The sequence below is a fragment of the Miscanthus floridulus genome, chromosome 10 (genome assembly GCF_019320115.1).
Source record: "Miscanthus floridulus cultivar M001 chromosome 10, ASM1932011v1, whole genome shotgun sequence".
In the NCBI taxonomy this organism is placed as follows: Eukaryota; Viridiplantae; Streptophyta; class Magnoliopsida; order Poales; family Poaceae; genus Miscanthus; species Miscanthus floridulus.
In genome coordinates this window covers 133,589,785-133,601,730 of record NC_089589.1, presented here as the reverse complement: position 1 = coordinate 133,601,730, position 11,946 = coordinate 133,589,785, and the positions used below count along the sequence as shown (strand labels likewise).

General features: G+C 42.4%; 1 protein-coding gene across 4 annotated transcripts; it reads right to left on the bottom strand.

The window, feature by feature from the left end:
• Nucleotides 1–97: 97 nt before the first annotated feature.
• On the bottom strand, nucleotides 98–8,434 carry LOC136487299 (putative disease resistance RPP13-like protein 1). Of its 4 annotated transcripts, XM_066484451.1 has the most exons (5): nucleotides 8,300–8,434; nucleotides 6,048–6,887; nucleotides 5,809–5,952; nucleotides 577–2,735; nucleotides 98–421 (listed from the first exon to the last, which is right to left on the bottom strand). In XM_066484451.1, exons 2-4 carry the CDS (start codon nucleotides 6,153–6,155, stop codon nucleotides 663–665), a joined length of 2,325 nt encoding a protein of 774 aa, XP_066340548.1. In that variant the 5' UTR covers nucleotides 6,156–6,887; nucleotides 8,300–8,434; the 3' UTR covers nucleotides 98–421; nucleotides 577–662. The 4 variants fall into 4 exon arrangements, with proteins under 4 accessions (XP_066340548.1, XP_066340546.1, XP_066340549.1 ...); XM_066484449.1 differs by having other exon boundaries at nucleotides 5,809–6,887; XM_066484452.1 differs by lacking the exon at nucleotides 5,809–5,952.
• Between the last annotated feature and the right edge of the window lie 3,512 nt (nucleotides 8,435–11,946).

The following is an 11,946-nucleotide window of genomic DNA, read 5'->3' as shown; positions in this document are numbered from 1 at the left end:
TTTGCTCGTATCTGTTATCCACAACTCACAAGGAAGGCTCGTTCTGGACATTTGCCCTGTCTGCGTCAGAAAGCAGAGCACATCATAATCACCATGATGATCTGGCAGGGATCAGCATACCATTATGGTGCTCCCATGTCTGCTCCCTGTTTATTACAAATCCTGCACCTCAGGTCCATTACTTGTACAAATATACATAGGTCCAATACTTTAATAAAAAACATACATAGTAGATGAAATATGGAGGCCCAAGTAATACAAGAGCGCCTCCGGTTACAATGATTCCTCAGTATGTCGTTCGTAGGCCTCTGTACACAGTCTGGCTGTGACCCACCCACCGGCAGCATCAAGCAGAGCAATTGAGCAAAACAGAGTACTGGCCGCTGCAAGCTAGCAGGATGCGGCTCCGCCATAAGGATCCCTGCATATATATTAGTTACATACAGGATCAATGGATAATGATACTTCAAATTGAGTGCGTATTAAGCGGTACTACTACGTAGTAAGTACTACGACTGCACATGTAGGTGCGGTGCACTGCACTGTGAACCAAAAGTAATGTGGAACACCTGTTACCTGAAAATATAGTACGTGGTTTATTTCTGGTATGGTCGTGCAGCAATTAATCTTCATCTTCTGCGAAAGTAGTCGATAATACGACGTCAATCTTCAGCACAAACGGTCCGTGACTTGATATGGCTTATTTTGTCGTACTCAGATGAGCTTCCTGTTAACAAGGACTCGTACAACCTCTTGCTGCAAGTCAACTTGAGATATCTTGGGGTTACTGTTGTCAGATATTGTGGAATCATCTTCATGGTGCCGTCCCTCATCTCCATGCTGTCGAGTGATGGGACACCTTTTAACTCCTCCAGATTTCGGCAGTGTGAGATCCTGATTTTCTGCAACTTAGAGATATCACTGATTCTTCTCAGCTTGGGGCAGTCGAATACTCTAAGTTCCACAACTGAAGGGAAGTTCTCTATATATGTCAGGTTGCTAAGCTTGTACAGGTACAGTTCTCTTAGAGCATGCCTCCTGCTACTGGCAAGCCCTGGTGGAAGACATCTTAGCTTGCAGTTTGCAATTGTGAGACCCTTGAGTGCAGGCATGGCCACGGTACCTACAGTCACATCCTCGCCCTGCTCCTCCCAGACCCATTCCTCCCATTCACACAATCCAGCCAGACGAAGAGTTGACAGGTAACGAAAAGCTACAACTGAACTAGCAGTGATAATACCCACTGCTAGGGGGGAGGGTGACTGGAACTGAGGCCCAACACTCCTGATGGTAGGTGCGTTGTTAATGGCCAGTCTCTCCAAACAAGGGAGCTGGCACAGACCGTCAGGGAGTTGGGTGCAATAATGAAGTTTGTCCATCCTTAAAATCCTCAGGCTCTTAAAGCCACATGTAGCTGGAACCATCATCCAATTTGGTAGCCGGCTACCAAAGTATCCTTTAATGATTAGATGCCGTATGCTGGATGGAGGACTGAGCTTCTCAATTACCTCTTCCACTACTCTCTGCTGCTGCTGCTTGTTGATTTCATCCCTCAGTTCCATGAATCCGCTTCTACTCCAATGTAGTTCCAAGTAATCAAGGTGCTCCTTGCTACTAACCATGGCCATTCCAGCCGACGAGCTAGCAGGCACATTTTCTAGACCATGTAAAGTAAGCACCCTAAGCTGGGACAAAGGCCCTATCTCTTCCAAGCTGCACCAGCCCGTGCCCCCATTCTTGTCCAAATGTACTCGGAACCCAAAAAGTGTTCTTAGATTTTTTAACTGACCAAACCCCTTGGGTATTAAAACATTGTCATGGGAACCATACATGCTAAGAGTTCTTAGATGCAGAAGCTGTGTAATGCAGCTAGGAAGATGGTCTAGCTGTGGACATCTGGCAACCACAATGTGCTGCAAGAACTTCATCCTATGAATGTCTCCTGGTAGACTAGATATATTTGTATCCCTTAAGTGGAGGTATCTCAGGTGCCTCAGCTGACATAGAGAGTCAACCAATCTATCACAATCAGTACCCCTTATAAAAAGCACTCTTAGGGCAGACAATCTCCCAAATGAGTCACTAGGCTGAACATTAATTCTTTTATTTATAATTAATGTTCTTACTGATTTGTGCTTCTGTAGAATATCCCATTCTAGTGCTGACTTGGTTGATCCTATAGACAAGTGACGTACATGGCTGATCTTGCTACCACCATCATCTTGCTGATCCTGGACCACCAATGATTCTTCTTTAGACATAAACTCTGCAAAAGATCGCACCACGTCATGCATGGTGCATGAGTATCGAGTGAGAGCTGATTTTGGTTCAATAAGATTCCTCGTGATTAGCTCCTGGTAATACCCATCTGCTATTTCATAATCATCACATGAACTACTGCTTCTGTCTGGTGGATGGATAAATCCCTCACTGATCCACATCGGAACAACTTGACGTTGCCAAATAGTTTTACCTTTAGGGAAAAGTGAGCAGTATAGGAAGCACTGCTTCAGCTGGGGAGACAAATCCTCGTAGCTCAAGTAGATCGCGTTGTCCAGTTCCTTAGGCAATCCAGCTACTGACCATGCATGATGCTTCAAAACAGCCTCCCAATCACCCTCGCTTAGGGGCTTCGTACTTAGCAGTCCCCCCATCACTTTGATAGCAAGTGGTAAACCTCCACACTTACTGATAATTTTCATCCCGACAACTTTCAGGTGATCTGTTCCATGTACCTACCAGCACAAACAACCATTTCCACTCATAAAACATATTTACAATATTGAATTTGTAAAATAATGGTAAGCAGTTAGCCGATTTGTTATACTATATAATCTTTTGTATATGCTGCCCCGCCTGCGCGGACGGAAGAAGCTAAAATGATAAATACTCCCTGTCACAAAAAGAGCAATTATGGGATTCGCGCTAGCCGAAATAGCTCCAGTGATAAAATTTTAATAAATAATTTTAGCATTTATGTCTCCCTACAAATTTATTATGAAAATATATTATGTAATAATTTAATGGCACTTACTTTGTATTATAAATGTTAGTAGTTTCTTATATGATTTTGGTCAAAATTTAAATTACTTGACTTCTTGGGAAGTGAGAATTGCATTATTTATGGAACAGAGGGAGCAGAAAGGTTCAGTTTGGAATTTGTGGGCCCACCTCACATTGGGAGCTGTCCATGGCAGTTCCGCCCAATGCATTGGCTGATTTGTTGATGGACGCTAAATTTTTTGTTTCCATTCAGTTTGCTACCTAAATTTGCCTACATCGCACATTTAGGTTGACAAATCGATGACAAATATTTTTGTGCAACATTTCACAACTGAATATTTGGCATGGAAAATTTCGAGAGCCAATCAAGCATGCCTTAAATATGCATAAATTGCCAAAATCAAATTATGATTTAGTGGCCAATCTTACATGTAGATGGGAGAGATGAGTAATTTATTGGAGAGTTATAAGTGACCTTAGATTACGTTTAATACTAAAAAAATAATAATATTGATGCAAATTTAGAGGTACATTTATTACCTTTTTATAGTCGTACAAGTCGATAATTTTGATGCAGATGTTTATGTTACCTAGATTATTTTTACTAATGAAAAATATGGGTAATTTAGATGCATATTTAGGTGTTACTTTTGTTATTTTCATGATGATAGAGATGGATAATTTGGATGCATATTAGGGGTTTTCTTTAGGTTATTACTAGCAAACATACATGTGCGTTGCAATGGGAACTTTGTCATGTAGTTAGATTACTCATGTAGTGCTAGATATCTATTTAGTAATCACTTCATGTGTTTCAATTCATCTAAAATCAAACGCTATATTGTGCCTTGACACATGCTATATTTTTACTCATATGTGTAAGGGAGGAAACTCTCAACAATCATGTTATTTGTTCCATTTCATTTTGGAATCGGGCTATGCACCACACCAAAACACTTAACTTGTATGGACATAGGTAAATGTGGTGGACCATGGTAACACTTTTGTATTCCAATTTGTTATGGAAATAGACTCTGCATCATGCTTAGACATCCTACTCTAACTTGTACACAAATGGAATATATTGAGTCTATTGGATCCCATCGGGCAATTGTGATTGATGAAAGATAAAGAAACCTTTTGGTCTTTAATATATGAAAGAAGGCCCGTGCGTTGCTATGAAAGAATGCCTAAGAGTTTTGAAAAAAGATGTGTCATTTGACCGGACAAGTTTTAAAATAAAACAAAAAATGAGAATTATTTTTGAATGATGGAAGAAATAATTAATACAGTTTCAAGGGCATCACTAGGAAGTTTTGGGTGCCATTATCCGATGACAGTGTGTAATACTCTGCGTCCAGAATTTGCTTATTTGACCTAGTTCCTCAAGTGCAACAGGCCTGCATACACATAGCACCTCTCTTGCACTTCAGTCCTCAATTTGTGTAAAAGGATTAACCCAAAGATGCTACTTTTAGAATGACAAGCCCTCACCCTCATAAATATATAAAGTGGTAATAAACCCACCAATTGTAACTGCTCATGTGCCACATGGGCCAACAACAGGCATCTAACAGGCTAAGGTGTTACATTCATCCCATGAAGGGCTGATGTCCTCGGCAGCTCACCACACACAGCAGATGCCTAGAACCACCCCTTGGTACACCCCTCCCTGGTCACATGCCAAAAGAGTTGATGCTCTGAATACTACCTATAACACCATATGTCCGAAATCTGCTTACAGCCCAGCTCCTCACGTGGAACAGGTCTGCATAGCACATCTCTTGCACTTTGGTCATCACTTTCTATAATAAAATGGTTAACCCAGAGGTGCTACAATTGGAATGAAAAGGATTATAAGCTAGCCCTCACGCACCCTCACGCTCCTAAGCTTCCAAGGTGGTACTAAACGCACCAACTATAACTCCTCATTTGGCAGATGGGATGCATGGGCCAACAATACAACTACATGCTTCTAACGGGCTGGTGTGTTACACAATGTTCACCATGTTTCCAATGAGCCATTATCAAAACTTTCTAGCACTTTTGTGGGATTTAACTTGGAAATCACTCTCAAATATGTGTTGTTTAGGTTATCACTTTGGATGTTGTCTTTAGGATCTCTTAAGCTTTTATGTCTTGTTGCAAGGTGGCTCCTTCCATGTAATGGGGGTCATTCCCTAATATCTGCTATTTTTTTCTTAATAGGTGAATATACAACTAGAGTTTCAACTTAAGATATATGCATAGAAAATTACAATGACTAATAATACGATAAAAGATGCAGTCCATGACATCGTAGCTCATCATGGACTATAACCATTGCGGACACACATTTTTGTGATACAAAAAGGAAGAAATAGTGAATATTGATGAAAACATATAGATTACTTGGTCAAATTATCACACTTCGGTAGAGGTAACAGAGTATCTATATGGTTATTATGTATAAAGAATAAAAGAGAGACAAAGGGCACAAGGACAAGCAATTTGATTAGATATAGGTACTAAACATTTCCACAAACTTCTAAGACTTATATCTCAAAGGTTCAAACCTGTATAGGTGGACACGTAATGGATTAGTGTGGATAATTTAGATGCATATTCATGAGTCACTTTAGATTCAACAACAAAGCACAATAATTTGGAAGCGTACTTATGGCTTTACTAGGAGTTGTATATTTTAACTAGTTTGTAATACCATAGTTTTCTAAACCTACTATGTCAAAATAGGCCCTGAATAGATAGAGTTAAGGGAATAATGTGCATTAAACTGCAAAATAAATGGTATATGTGTTCACTAACTTGACCAGGTGTTGGCAACAACTGTTTGTTGAGCAAGGACCAAGCATCATCTTTGTTGAGTGGGCTGACATGATGTTGGTAGAAGGAGGTTCTGGTCTGTAGAGCTAGGTCTTCCAATCTTGTAGTGATTAGCACCCAATTGCCCTGTTGATTTTCACTTGCATTTGTGACTGGAACACTAAGCACATTGCTCCATGCTACATTACTCCACACATCATCCAGGACCAGGAGAAACCTACCCATGGATAAGGCGTTGGTGAGCGTCCGTTGGAGGAGGGTCTTGTCTTGCACCCCACCATGGACTCCCCCAGCATGCTCAATTGCTGTCCTGAGAAGCTCAACCTCATCAAAGTGTTGGGTGATGCTTAGCCATATCTTCACTTTGAAGTGTCCTTGGACGGTGGTCTCATTGAAGATCTTCTGGACCAAGGTGGTTTTGCCCATGCCACCTGTGCCCACAATGGCCACCACTTTGATGTCGTGGTGTCCATTGATGGTTAGCATTTGAGCAAGCTCCCTTGTCTCCCTCTCAATTTTCTCACCAACAATAGCTGACTCAACATACTCAGATGTCAGCCTTCTCTCTAGTGGACATCCTCTGTTCTGGGTGGGATCCTAGATTGATTGAAGTTGAACTGGTGAGCCTCTTCATATATGTTGTCCAGCCTCTGGTTGAGCTCCTTGATGCGGCTGCCTATCTTGTGTGCGAACACAGGATTCCGTAGGCAGGAGAGCAATGGCCGGCAGCAAGCCTGGAGCCTTTTCAACCGTGCTGCTACCTTTCGATTCCCTCTGCTTGTCAGCTTCGATTTGACATAGGTCTAGGATGTCAGTGGCGTCATACATGGCGTTCTTGAGCTTCAGAACCCATCTTTGCACCCTCAATTCAGTGATGCGCATTCCTCTCAGCGTCAGCAAGGAAGCATTTGATACTTTCATCTTGTTCTCTAGCTTCTCAATATCGCCAGATATGCCTAGCAACATCTTCACCTCTTCTGTTGCCATGTCGGCTATCAGCTGCATCACGTAGGGTCCCATAGCATCCAAGATTGCGGCCATGGCTCCCCCAGACGCCTGTCCTATACATATACAAGTACATCAGAATCATACACTTGTTTCATCAGAACAACCACTGGATCATTTATTCTTTTGTGCCACTTGTACTAAATCACCTTATACTAGACCCTCATAATATAATTTGGATCATGATAATTCTTTTTTTCAATCTAGATCTATTGTTTTAAAGTGAATTAGGATTTGCCAAGGGATACTAGACGTTTAGTATGCTTACTCACACCAAAAGGGCGAGCAGCTGGGAGTTCAAAGATCAAGACGTTAGTATGCTTATACTTACACCAAAAGGCGAGCAGCGGGGAGTTTCAAACTAACGCCGGAAAAGAACCAGCCTCGCTCAAGCTACCTATTTCGCTCATTCTTTTTTTCCTTTTTTTAGAAGGATAGAACTTGCAGTTACCATGTAGATTCGCTACAGATACATTTTACAAGCATGATCCTGCATTAATGTGAATAGAACATGCTTGCATGTATAGCTAGCTAGAGAAACAAACTTCTCCAAGAGGATCTCTACACACCGCTTTATCATAAAATTTAGAAAACAAAACAAAAAGCCAGACTCATATAGACTCTCTAAAGCACTCTCCATCTCTTTTGCAATCTAAAACCACCCTTCTCGCTCTCCATCAATAGAGAGGCTACGCAAGTTATGCCTTACTTTAGAGTTGCATACATCGCTTTTACTTCCCTCCCCTGCTTCAGCGTTAGAGGCTCTCATGTTATTTTTCTCGTCTCCTTCCTGCTCTCATGTTATCTTCGTCTGGGTATATATAATAATAATAATAATAATAATAATAATAATAATAATAATAATAATTTCTGTACCTTCACCTATCTCAATCGCACCCTTGCATACATGGCATTAGGGTTGTGATCTTCTCCGATCCGTTATGTTTTCCTTCCTTGCAAAGCAGAGCATCTATCTATATCTATATATATATATATATATATAATAGTACTCGTGCAAAGCAGAGCATCTGCTGAGAGGATATATAGGTCCTGTTCGTTTCTCTTATAATCCGTACTTTTCAGCTTGTTTTTTCAACCGGAACAGTGTTTTTCTCTCACAAAAAATCAACCAGAACAGTGTTTTGTCTTGTTTTTTCAGCGAAGCGAATGGAGCCATAATAGTACTCGTGCAAAGCAGAGGACGACCATGCTTTGACTAATTAAGTGTAGAACAGAAGGCATTATTTTAATTAGAACATGCATTTGGGGCTACAAATCGTGCGTGCAAAGGAAAAGGAAGGCAAGTTAATTAAAGCCAAGAAAAAAATTGTTAACTTGTGTAGGCAGTCATTACAGTAGTAGGGAAAGCAAGCAAAGAAATATATAGAGCTCATCATATCATCATCATTAAGCAAAGCAAGCAAAGAAATATATAGAAATACAGCAGATGTAACGAAGCTGTACACACCCCTTGTTGCTTCTCAGTTGGATACCGCCACCAGGTAGCAGCAGTCTCCTCTCCTCTCCGAGCGCGGGGCTTTTTTGTATAGTTGGTGATGGTACCTAGCGATAGCTAGCAATTATATAACGTGATGGTAGGATGGCAGGGCCAGCGTTGTCGTGTGTGTGTGTGTCAAACACTATAGATAGCAATGCCGGGCCCCCCGGGGATAGTATAGAAATTTAATGAAAGGACCATGTTGGTGATGGAGACTTCGTCCATCGGGGCTGCTGGCTCAATGATTTCGGTGCATGCATGCCAGGTCAGTTGGTCTATATATGTCTCCATCAGTCATCACGCATCACCGACCCCTCAGATGTGGATCGGCCAACAACTTTGCAGTATTATTCTAGATTTTTTTTGAATTATCAAACTGAAAATACTAATATCTATTTCTCGTCACTTCTTTATTATTCTTTATGATTCTCTCTACAAAACAAGGTCTCACATGTCTATATTTCAAAGAAGAAATAATGGCATATAGCAAAAGGGCATATAGGTCATGTTCGCTTGTCTTATAATCCGTACTTTTTGGCTTATTTTTTCAGCCGGAACAGTATTTCAACTTGTTTTTTCAGCGAAGCGAACAGGGTCATAGTCCGGTGGTTACAATAGCCACGGTAGTATATGTGGTCCTGGTTCAACTCCCCGTGGGAGTGACTTGCAAAGATTTAACGGCTTTGTGCTTTCACTGGTAGGTGACGTTCATGTCGACTGCGAGACACATGTGGGGGACTTTGTCAATCTCGTCTCCAGGATTTGCCAGCTCGGCCTTGGAAGGTGCTCATAGGGTTAGGGTTTGCATGCATGTGTTTATAGGGGTGAGTGTACGTACGTTGTGAGCGTTTGCGTTGGACTGTGTAATCTTAAATTTTTTTTTTGAAATAATGGCATATAGACACGGCACGTCATATTCAAAGCGTGCGACAAAATTAGGCATGGCTAGTCCAAACAAATAATTTTGTAGCCTTGGCCATATTTTGGTATGGTTTTGAAGCAAGCATCAAAAATTTGTCCAAGCTTTCGGCATGCATGGCCCATGTTTAGCCACAGCGAATTTTTGGATTAGTTTGTTATAGAGGCACCAACTAACCCCACAACGAGCCAGAGAGACATAGGGTGTGTTTGTTAGGTGGCTAACTTCTGGCCTAGTTCCCTGGAGCCAAGATAGGCTTGTGTGCTGTGGCCTGGCTTCAGAAGGCCATCCAGAAGCCCCTGGCCTGGCGAGGACAGAATGCTGGTGGAGCTCGTTTTCTGGGGCCTGGCTTGGCCAAGCACCCGGTTGGCATTCCCGTCACCTCCCAGTGCTTGTTGTGTGATAAGGGCGACGGCGCAAGCTGGCCATGGAGCTCCGGTGGCGCGGTCGAGTACTCGTCGGATCTGCACCGAGCCACTCCGCCGGAGCCCTCGCCTGCCACCACGCGATCGCGGGCAGGGCATCCACGGCGCGGGTGCAGGCGAGCATCCACGGCACGGGGGCGGGCTCTCATCCGCTCTCGGGCTGCTCCTCCGCTCTCGGACCGCCGCGGAGCTCGGCTGCTGCAGCCGGTGTCCCCTCCAATGGCGCCCCTGCCTCCTTCCCCTCTTCTTCGACCGCGCGGCAACAACTGCTCTTCGGGTCCAGGCACGCTCACTACTGCTGCCGGCACTGCTCTTGGTGGTGTTTACGGGTGCCGATATCCAGCTCTTGGCGGCGACATCTATGTCCCCTACCAGCTACAGAGTAGTACTATTGATTGATCCATCGGATAAACGACGGAGACTTAGCCTATCAGTCTTGTTCGTCCCCATTAGACAATGCAATCAGTAATAAATCACCGTCTGTACATGTCCTCATCAGCACTATATAACTTGGGATACTGTTCATTTAATGTCTAAGACAAGCTTTATTTTCCCGACCAACGGGGCCAAATTGTTTGTTGTATACGTTTGTTTCTCTTTTCTTGATTCCGATGCATATATATTTGTTTGTATGTCTTTTCTCATTTCTTTGTTCCGATGCATGCAAGGTCTGTACATGCTCTCATCACTCAGCCATCCAGTTGGACGGAGGAGAACACCATGGTGGCCCAAAAGTAGCGCAGTTGCAGGTGGTGTTGGCTTTCTGCTATGCTCTGTTACGGTTTCCTTCCGTTCAAAGCAGAGGATGTGTTGGTGCAGGCTACGAAGCAGAGGATTGACATACAGTTCTTCGACGCTACAAAGCAGAGGACTGACATACAGTTCTAGGAAAAGCTGAGGACAACCTTGGTTACAGAACGTTTCGTTCATCACCACATGTCCCTTCATTATCACAATCCAAGGCGGAACCTTAATTAATTTACAAATATGCGAGCAAAAGAATATGAAAACACTAGTGCCAAAGTTTGAGCACAAGGACTATATTCAGCACTCTGCTTCACCATATTATAACTAGTATGAGGGCGCGCGCCTTCGCGTGCCCGTGCAACGATACATGATTCTAAATATGGAGATTTTGCTACGTAAAGATTGCTGCCTCGGTCGGTCGTTGGTCTATGCTGATTATCAGAACTCCATATTCGTGTGGTCTTCTTGTAACTGACCTGTTTTCAGGTGGTAATTCAGGTGAGGTGTCTGAGCCAAAGTGAGCAAGATTAAGTAAAATGTTTCAGAATATTAGTGTTTTATTTACCAACCATGAAAGCTCTGCGCTGAAGCTGAAACCCCATTCTCCTGGCTTTGCCCTTTGCTGTCGATGTGGAAGATGGGTTGGAGGTCCCCTCAGTAGCTTCTTTGCTGAAAAATAAGTTCACCAGAGCTTAGTTCAAGGTAATTACTAGACTGCAATTAAAAGAGAGAATATGAGTGCTGTAATCCTGAATGTAGCCTAGGGTGCATATTTGCAAGGTAGGAAATATTACATGGTGCATACAGATATATGATCACAGGCAGGAGTTCACATGGCTAGGAAGCAGCAGTATCAAATCACAGTGTAGGCAGACAATAATTTGGGGAAGAAGAAAACCAAAGCAACAATCAAGGAGAAGATAACACATCAGGACTTAGAGGCACCTCTGATGAAATCAAAGGCTACAATGACTTGAGTAGGGCCCTTACCAGCACCGCAGGCTAGGGGCGCTGGTAGGAGTGAAAATGGCTTTAGCGCTGTACGGGTTCAAGATTGCATCAAGATTGTATGGAAGGAGGGCATCTTCATCTGTAGAACCTTGTAGAGTTGTAAATTCAGACTCTACACCTGCTTGTACACATTTATGTGACAGCTGTATAAAAAATGAAACATTGTAGCTAGGATGATGACGGCTTCTTATATTATTTTTTTGTCTTGTAATGGATGTTAAAAAAATGCCACTGCTGGGTATAGAATTAGGGGTGCAGACAGATCACCCCTACAATTAAATTTAGTTGTTCTATCTAAAATGAATATCCGTGATGTTGTAGGTTTTACGATGGATGTTCATATAACATGGAGGTATGTATTTTTTCAGTCTTCTCTCAATTTTCTGATAGGAATCCATTTGTGTACCAACAATGTATGTAGTCATAGAGACATTCTCACATGCACAAACTATTTTTGAATAAATCTAGAGATTACCTAACCGAGAAAATCCAGCAAACTAATTAGGGAACTCGTA